The 9016-nt window shown below is 37.6% G+C and overlaps 1 protein-coding gene across 1 annotated transcript in view; it reads left to right on the top strand.

Moving 5' to 3' along the window:
• Positions 1-3068: 3068 nt before the first annotated feature.
• The window catches only part of LOC148700239 (cell division cycle 20.2, cofactor of APC complex-like), a 64229-nt gene continuing 58281 nt past the window's right edge, over positions 3069-9016 (top strand). The window contains exons 1-6 of the mRNA XM_088710197.2: positions 3069-3728; positions 4470-4751; positions 4861-5130; positions 5555-6145; positions 6256-6494; positions 6594-6627. Coding sequence (XP_088566323.2) covers positions 3588-3728; positions 4470-4751; positions 4861-5130; positions 5555-6145; positions 6256-6399 — 1428 coding nt within the window. The 5' untranslated portion in view covers positions 3069-3587 and the 3' untranslated portion in view covers positions 6400-6494; positions 6594-6627. The remainder of the gene's footprint in view (positions 3729-4469; positions 4752-4860; positions 5131-5554; positions 6146-6255; positions 6495-6593; positions 6628-9016) is intronic.

Genomic DNA, 9016 nt, shown 5'->3' with positions numbered 1-9016 from the left:
TGGATAGTCAATGTGTTTATATTTATGTACGTGTTAACTCATATGGGATGCTGATCTTTTATATAAATGATACACATCAAATTTATAATCCTTCATCCAGGAATTGAGGCTCAAAATTTTTAGTTGAGATCCACTTTTTCTTTGTATATCTTAAGGAATTACATAATTACACATGGAGGATAGAATACTAAATCTGTGATAATTGGGCCATGATTCACTATGTAATTAAGATTCTCCAGATGAATCTAAGTTTTTCTTTCTTTGAAGCAGAAAAATAGGAGATTCACTATGCTTTTAAAGAATAGATAGTATCTCTTGCAGAGTATATCAACTCTTAATGAAATTTTGTTGTTTGAGTAATGCTTTGCTTGACATAACTTTTTAGGCATAATGTACTGACATTTCCATTCAAAGGTTTTGCAATGACTTCGTGGTTTTGATCTTAAAAACTCGAATCAACCATTATTTTCTATTCTGCGAGAATATCTGGACTAGGCTTGCAGGTTTGACTTTATAGCTATTCTTTTAGATGTTCTTCCTGATTTCTTACCTTCTTTAGAGCATTACCAACCTTGTCTGGATTAATTATTTGTAGTTATGGTACATATTAGTTTGTGTACCTATGGTGATTCTGTTGGTGCAAGCAGTATAATTCTTACTTCTCAAAATTTTGAGCTAGCCCATGAATAATACTTGCTATAGTAACTGTTTCAAGGTACTTTTTGAGCTTCCTATTTTAGGGAGGATATTGATTTTGAAAGCGATTTATGCTTCCATCTCTAGTTAATTTTTTCAGGAGAAGCATGAAGAGAAGAAACATAAAAAGGAGAAGAGGTACAAAGAATAGAGAGAAGGTAAAGAAAGAAAAGATGAGGACAGAAGCAGAGATAAGTGCAAAGAGAAGAAGGACAAAAAGGAAAAGCACAAGGAGAAGAAAAGGGATAAATAAAGGAAGAGGAAGAAAAGGACAGCAGATGATAAGAAAACTGAAGAATAGACCAAAGGTCACAATGAAGAGAAGATCGGGAAAGGTAGCTGGAAGGCTGAAGAAGTTAAAAATTCTCAGTTCATTGAGGAATTTGGAAGGAGAATAATACTAAAGATTGATATAGGTTAAAAACTAAGAAAAAAAATACTACTTGACCATGATCCCATGTGGCATGAGGGGATATTTGATACAATTCATACGGTTGGTGCAAAAATATTGTGGTACAAAAATATTAATTTCTTTATGCCATACCTAAAAGTAGGCCCAAAAGCATTTTTCTTTGGTTATTTTTTTATAATAAAAAAACTATTTTATAAAATTTACTGCAAATAAATGTTTTATTTTTAGTCCTAATCTATTTATCTAACTTTGAATTAGGAATAATTTACTATTTTGAAAAGGAAGAATAATTTTTTTTCTTCATTTCTTCCTCAAATTTACTCCATTTACCCAACTATAATTCAACTTTTTATTCTTCAACTAGGAAAGTTTTAGGCTAAGTCTATTTCTGAAAATGCATCACTTGTATGATAATTTGAGAATTTTTATGATTGATCACGCAAAGAAGCCTATTTACTAGCAATAAGGAAGTGATTATTGGGGAAAAAAATCCCACCACGTTCTTTCACATTTAATGTCTTCCATGAATCAAACTCTTACAAAAACGAAAGAAAGAAAAAATGAAACACATATATTAAGCCCCATATAGACTAATAGATTTTTTTTTTTGCAAAGTAAAAGCAAAACTATTCATTATAATATAACATAGTTGTATTACTAAGAAATATAGAATAGTGGATGTTTATTGCAGCTAGCTGCAAACCCTTATACTATAAGGAAAACTAGCATTTGCTACATGAACGTGCTTTTGCTTGGAAAATGAGCCTTATTTATGTGGTCCCATTCTTTGTGGGGGAAAAGAGCATAATACCAACAATTGGGAAGGCCACGAAGACTTAAGATTAATTTATCCATAATATTTGAGAAAGAGAAGTATGTATTTTTACTCTTTCGTTTTTGGATGCAAACCTTATAGGAAAGCCTGATGTCAGAAAGGCTTCAAAGTCCAGCATATGCAAGTCTAGCATATAAATGTTGGATTTCAAGGCTTTCCAATTACAACAAAATAGGGCATTATGCCAGCTAAACTCTATTTACAAAATTTATAAGATGCAGAATAAGCTATATATGGTGCTTGTTCTTTTGGGCATAGACTATTCTATGTTTGCCCTATATGCACTTTTTATGTCAATTCACCCCTTTAGATGACATGCTTGATCTTAATTTTATATTATGAGTTATATTATATGAATATTATAATATGTCAACCAATATTGTAATTATGATATTATATAATATATAATGTTGCTATAATAAGATGTTGTTATTCTTTTAGTACTATAATAATAAAATATAATCATATTATCCTACTATAATATAAAAAATGTCATTATAATATTATAATTATTACAATAATTAGTTTTAGTAATTTTAGTAATAGAAAATAAAATATTATTATGGCATCTACATCTATAGATTAGACATATAATATATTATCTAATATAATTTAGTCAAAATAACAATTTTTATTTATCATCATATCATATATTAAGATATTTCTTGTATACTTCTTATATTTTCTATACTATGTTATATTTTAATTGTAGTATTGATTATTATATTATATTGATATCTTTATATAATAAATAAAAATATAAAATTAAAAATAGTATATGAACAAATGATTTTATATAATGGAAAAGACTATTACAATATATTATAATAATATATTGACAATACTTTTACATATATAATAAGATTATATTATAATATATGTAATTATAAGTAGTTAATTATATAAGGATTCATAATTCATTTTCACATTTATTATAATAATTATGTAATAGTAATACTGTGATGAAATATTATTCTAAAAAGTTTTATTCACATTTATTTTCTTGATGCTCCTACAAAGAGGCCCCTAACTATGTAAACTTAATAAATTTAGCTGTTTGTAAGAGAGCTCTTACTATTAAAATTTCATTGCAATAAATTTGCCATTATGTTAATGAAAGTGACTGCTATTTCAGCTAAGAAAATATTAGAGGTGAAGCATGGGCTAGCTAGCTCTCCAGAGGTGCTTCAAATGCCAAAAGACATAGGGTTCTCGAGGGTGTTTGTGAAAATTGCTTGCTTCAGCTCATCAGCAACGGCTATATTTCCCGCGAAGCGATTTGGTGGGGGGGGGGGGGGGGGGGGGGGGGGTGGGTTTGAAAAGCCAGAAACCCCAACACCGTCCTCCCTCAAATAAAAAGGGATCACCACATCCCAAATCTATCTGTCTCAGCAAAAAGAAAAAACTCTCAGGAGAAGGAGAAAGGTCTCTTTTCTCGAACTTCTCCCTGCAACGATCTCAACCAGTTCTCCCTCAAAGAAAAGCTCTCGTTTTGCGTTCTTCTTCTTTGTTTTCTAATTGTTCTGCTCGCTAACGTTTTCTTTGGTGCAGGGTTTCTCTTTATCTTAGTTTTAATCTGCGTAATTATTTTTTTATTTTGTGTTCTAGCCTTTGTTTTCTTGAATTTTTTGTTTGCTGCTAACAATGGATGCCGGAAGTTTCTCTTCTTGCATCTCTTCCGAGAAGGCCCGGCCTGCATCTCGCCACCCTCTTCGAGCAGTCGGTTCAAGGCCTTACATGCCTTCTCTCCTCTCTTCATCGAAGGATTTTTCTTCCCGGCATAGCGTAAGCATCATCTTTTTTTTAAAGAATATTTGTGATCGGCAGGAATTAGTTATTTTCGGTACATATGGGTTTTGTCTCGTTGTCCTATGATTTATATGCATATGTTCTTTGTCACTCAGATGTTTGTTAAAAGTTCGATGTGATTTCAAGAGAATTTTTTTGTTTTGCCCCTTTTTCTGTTCCTCGGACGTTTTCTTTCCTGATTTTGGTGCAAAATTGCTGGTTCATGTAATCATCTTGGTTTGGATTTATTTCAGGGCTATGCTGATGTTTCCGTGCTTTGGATTCGATTTCTTGGCTTCTTGATATTACGGGTCCTTCTGAAAGAATTCTTTTTGCCTCTTTTCTGTCCCTAAGACATTCTCTTTCCTGATCTCTGTGGAAAATTACTGGTTCATATTTGACTTCATGGAGGAAACATTTGTTTTTAGGGCTATATTGATATTTCTGTGCTCTGCATTTGATTTCTTGGCTTGCTGATTTCACGGGTCCTTTCGAAGGTTGCTTTCCTTGTTTGGCTTCATCTTCTCCGTATCATCTAAACATTCTTTGCAGTCTGTGATCAAATCTTTTTTCCTGGTCACCGTCCCTCTCTTGGATGTGTGCTTCTCTTGCAATCTCTTGAAAGTTCTATTCCTTTATGGAATTCTTAATACTCTCTTCTTTAGGTGTTCCATTTTCTGGTTTCTGTGTGAAAATACTGCTTTCTTGGGCTTAATTTTCCTTTTTGGTCAATTGAAGGGAGGAGATAGATTCATTCCGGACCGGTCTGCCATGGATTTTGACCTGGCCTACTACCTGCTAACAGAGAGAAGGACAGAGAAGGAGAACGCTGCAGCTGCATCCCCATCCAAAGGGACATACAGAAGGCTTCTTTACGAGAATCTTCTGAATAATAGAACTCGAATTCTTGCTTTCAAGAGTAAGCCCCAGGCACCTGCGGAAGGTATCCTCCAAGAAGCCCACTCCAATGCCTCTTCCCATCTGGCCAGGTTGGCAAAGCCACGGAGATACATTCCCCAGGTGAGTTTTCTTCTTCTTCAGCAACGTCTTGTTGTCTATATTTCGTTCTTCTTGGCCAAATGCTGTTGTTTCTGTTCTCAACTTTCTTGGGTTTTTTTATTATTGGCAGTCTCCTGAGAGGACTCTTGATGCACCAGACCTTGTTGATGACTACTATCTGAATCTGCTGGATTGGGGAAGCAGCAATGTTCTGTCGATCGCCCTTGGGAATGCGGTGTATCTCTGGGATGCTTCAGATGGTTCTACATCCGAGCTTGTCACCGTGGACGAAGATGTGGGTCCTGTCACTAGTGTCAGTTGGGCTCCTGATGGGCGGCATATTGCTGTTGGTTTGAACTCCTCCGACATCCAATTGTGGGACTCAAGCTCCAGCAACCTGGTTAGTGTCATTTCTCTGCCCCCTTATTTTTGTTTGCCTATTCTTTGGGTTCATGTGAAATTTGAATTTGTGGGATTTGGGTTGATTGATGAATCCAGGCAAAGATATAATTTTTATTTGGCCTGCATTTGCATTACTTCTGAAAATATTCTTATCTGTTCTTGTTGACCTGGGCTGATGAATACAATCGAAAAAGTTCTATGGTACGGTTGCTCGGAGACTACTAAAATTATTATATATCAAATATGAAGCTTTTATTCACTTGCTGAAAGAACTTCTCCGGATTCTTTATCTTTTGCAGATTGTGAATCTTGAAGCACTTGTGGTTCTAGATAGTGTACTATGCAGTAGTTCTTGATTCCTTGTTGTATCCAACCTGATGGTTCTTGTGGTTTCTAAATACTTGTTTCTTCAAAATTTGCAGTTGAGAACTTTGAGAGGAGTCCATGGATCTCGAGTTGGATCTCTTGCTTGGAACAACAACATACTCACAACAGGGGGGATGGATGGAAAGATCGTTAATAATGATGTGAGAGTAAGGTCGCACATTGTGCAAACCTACCGAGGACATCAGCGAGAGGTCTGCAGGTTGAAGTGGTCAGGCTCAGGACAGCAGCTGGCAAGCGGAGGCAACGACAACCTGCTTCACATATGGGACCTATCCATGGCCTCTTCAAATCCATCTCCAGGCCAAAATCAGTGGCTCCACAGGTTGGAGGACCACATGGCTACGGTTAAGGCCCTTGCTTGGTGTCCCTTCCAGAGCAACTTGCTCGCATCCGGTGGTGGCGGCGGCGATGGGTGCATCAAGTTTTGGAACACCCGTACCGGGGTCCGGTTGAATTCAGTGGACACTGGCTCTCAGGTGTGCTCCTTGTTGTGGAATAAGAATGAGCGCGAACTGTTGAGCTCTCATGGCTCTACTCATAACCAACTGATTCTTTGGAAGTACCCTTCGATGGTGAAGATTGCGGAGCTCACAGGCCATACTTCTCGGGTTCTCTTCATGGCTCAGGTATGTTTGATATTTTCTTCAGACTTAACATGGCCATAGATTTCTAATGACTTTATTTATATGTTATAAATTTGATTGTTGATGGGGTCTGTTTCTATTGGAATTTGTAGAGTCCAGATGGGCGCACAGTAGCATCTGTGGCGGGGGATGAAATGCTGAGATTTTGGAATGTATTTGGAACTCTTGAAGCACCAAAGCCTGCTGCCAAGACAGCTAGTTCAGGACCCTTCTCCAGTTTTAATCACATTAGGTGAAAAAGGAGGTGGAGGAAGGGGATGGGTCTCCATCTGATCCTTGAAAGCATGGCGTGATGGAAAGAATTGGGATGGAATACGTAGCCTGCTGCAAGGTAGTTGAAGTTTTGATACATTTTGAAATTTAATGTCATCAAATTTATGCTGCAGTTTATATGTATTAATCTTTGGTTTTCTCATGTACTTTGTTGCAGATCATATTACTGACAGACCAACTTCTCTTGAAAGGTGAATTATTTCAAAACCTCATAATTTACTCAAGCAATTTTGATTTTAAATTAAGATACAACAGATAAACCTGATCTCATCAAGGCTTGAAATTTATTCCAAATTGGTGATATCAAATTTGTATAAATCTTGTGCTGCATGAATTTAGTGTTAGTGCTGCATGAATTTAGTGTTAGTGCTGCATGAATTTAGATAAAACTTAGATTGAATTTAGTGTTAGTGAATATAAAACACACTTTATTCCCCCTTTATAAAAAGCAAAGAAGAAAAAGAACATCCTTTCTTTTGTTCTTTGGTTTTGGCCACTAAATCATCTAATTATAGTAATTTTGATCGGTTCTTTCAATTTCAAAAGTAAACCACGCAATAGCACGTATCCTATAGGATAGTGATTACGGGTGTCGGTCCACAGGGATTGGAGACAAGTTATTTTTCTTTAAAAATAAATCAAAAAGAAGGATTCGCTAACTTGATTTAACTAAATTAAACTATGAGTGCGAATTAGAATTTATCAAAGTAAATGGATCTAGGGTTTGGAGTCCACCGCATAGCATTGCATCAGGGTCTGTGTTCTTAATTTTTTTTTATCTTTTGGAGAGGCATGCAAATTGGCTACAAGCCTTTTAAAATGAAAACATAAAGAGTTTTAGGAAGATCCATCTTAGGTATAGCATGAAGTGTCTACCTAATTACACTAACCTAGAGTGCAGAACACCTCATCTTCCTAGGCATAGATCATCTTAGACTACTTTAGCAAACATGAATCGTAAAAAGCATGCTCAAAGTTTAAACATCATAAAAGAAATTTTCATTGATGATAAGAATTTAAACAAGCTCCAAAATAATAAAGAAAATAAGAACTACAATGCCCTGATACATTGCTAGGGCTTCATCCAGCCCTAGACTAGACGTTTAGCCGCGCATGGCTTCCGGACGACCTCCCATCTTCAAATGAAAGCCTTCACCTCCCATTATTCCCGATATATCACAAACTATTCTCTCTCCTCCCCCCTCTCTTCTTTTTTTATTTCTTTCTCTCGGTTTCTTCCTCTTCTTCTTCACCGAAACAGAGCCTCCTCTCTTTTTCTCCCCGAGCTCTCCCTCCGTCTGAAGAACTCTTCTCCCTTTTTATATCCTTCCTGACCGTGGAGATCGGATTCTTGAAGGAGGATATGCAGGCGATGGATCCGCGGATGAGTAGCTGGATTGGAGGATGCCGATGCTGCTCCAACGCGAAGGACGACGTGGGCGTGGAGAGGATTCTGCGCTGGCTTTCATCTGGACACGCGAGGCAAGGGAGCTTCCATTTGGCTCGGGATTTGGATGGATCACGGAAGACCGCTGGGATTTGGTTCCGAAGCAAGGAAATCTGGAAGAGAAAATCACGAGCATGGTTAAATGTTGGGCGGATTCCGTGGATGATGGAGTTAATCCGAATGGGAGGAAGGTTGCGGATGCTTGCAAGATTTGAGTGCGAACGGGAGGGATCCGGAAGAAAATCTGGGAGAAGATCAAATCTGGAACAAGAAATGAGGGTGATGGTGCTCACGGGATGCTCGGACACAATTGAACGCGAACGGGAGGGGTCCGGAGGCGATCAAAAATTGGATGCGGTTGAGCTGGGAGGTATGCTCTGTTTTGAATCAGGGGGAAAACGTGCGGATTTGAGCCGTGAGCTGGGATGCTGGGATACGATCGAGATGCGGGTTATTTGTGGAAGGAGATTTGAGAGGATAAGCTTGCTTCGGTTTGCTGGGAAGGAAAGGGATGATCTGCCGATTTGAATCGTGGAAGCGGGGGAGGGGAGGACGTGGTACAGGGGATTCTTATCCGTGGGAGATGAAAATGTTTAGATTCAGAATCAGATGGAAATAAATCTTTGGGAAGACGATGTTTGGCTTGCGGATGCTGGGAGGATTGCATTGCGGGAGGAGATCACGTTTGGAGCAAAGAATCTGGGAGGACGGGGTTGAATGGGAATGGGAGTGATCATGCGGCTTGTTATGAAACAGGGAAGGAGAAGAGAATAAATAATGATGCGGGAGATAAGCGCGTGAGGGGTGATATGAGAATTATTTTATCTCTTTTTTTAGAAAGGTAGTTGGGGTCCACTCGTGTAGGTTGGGAGGGCTCTATTCTGAATAAAGAAAGTTTGGATACGTGGAGAAAATGGGAGAGGCCTCTGTTTTGTTAAGTTGGGAAGCTTGGTGCACACGAAAAAGATGACGTGGACAAAGGGATGGGTAACTTCATGCAAATGGGGAAGAAAGCAATCCACACATGGAACTGATTGGGACTAATTCGTGAATGGGGTGACTCGACCTGCACACACATTAGACTAAATCAATATAGAAAATTAAACCAAACTTGAATTACCTCTAATAATTTA

Source organism: Phoenix dactylifera, chromosome 13, assembly GCF_051530095.1.
Source record: "Phoenix dactylifera cultivar Ajwa chromosome 13, Ajwa_hap1_PhDact_Kaust_v1.1, whole genome shotgun sequence".
Classification (NCBI taxonomy): Eukaryota; Viridiplantae; Streptophyta; class Magnoliopsida; order Arecales; family Arecaceae; genus Phoenix; species Phoenix dactylifera.
The sequence above is the reverse complement of the archived record's forward strand: the minus strand, read 5'-3'. Positions and strand labels throughout refer to the sequence as shown.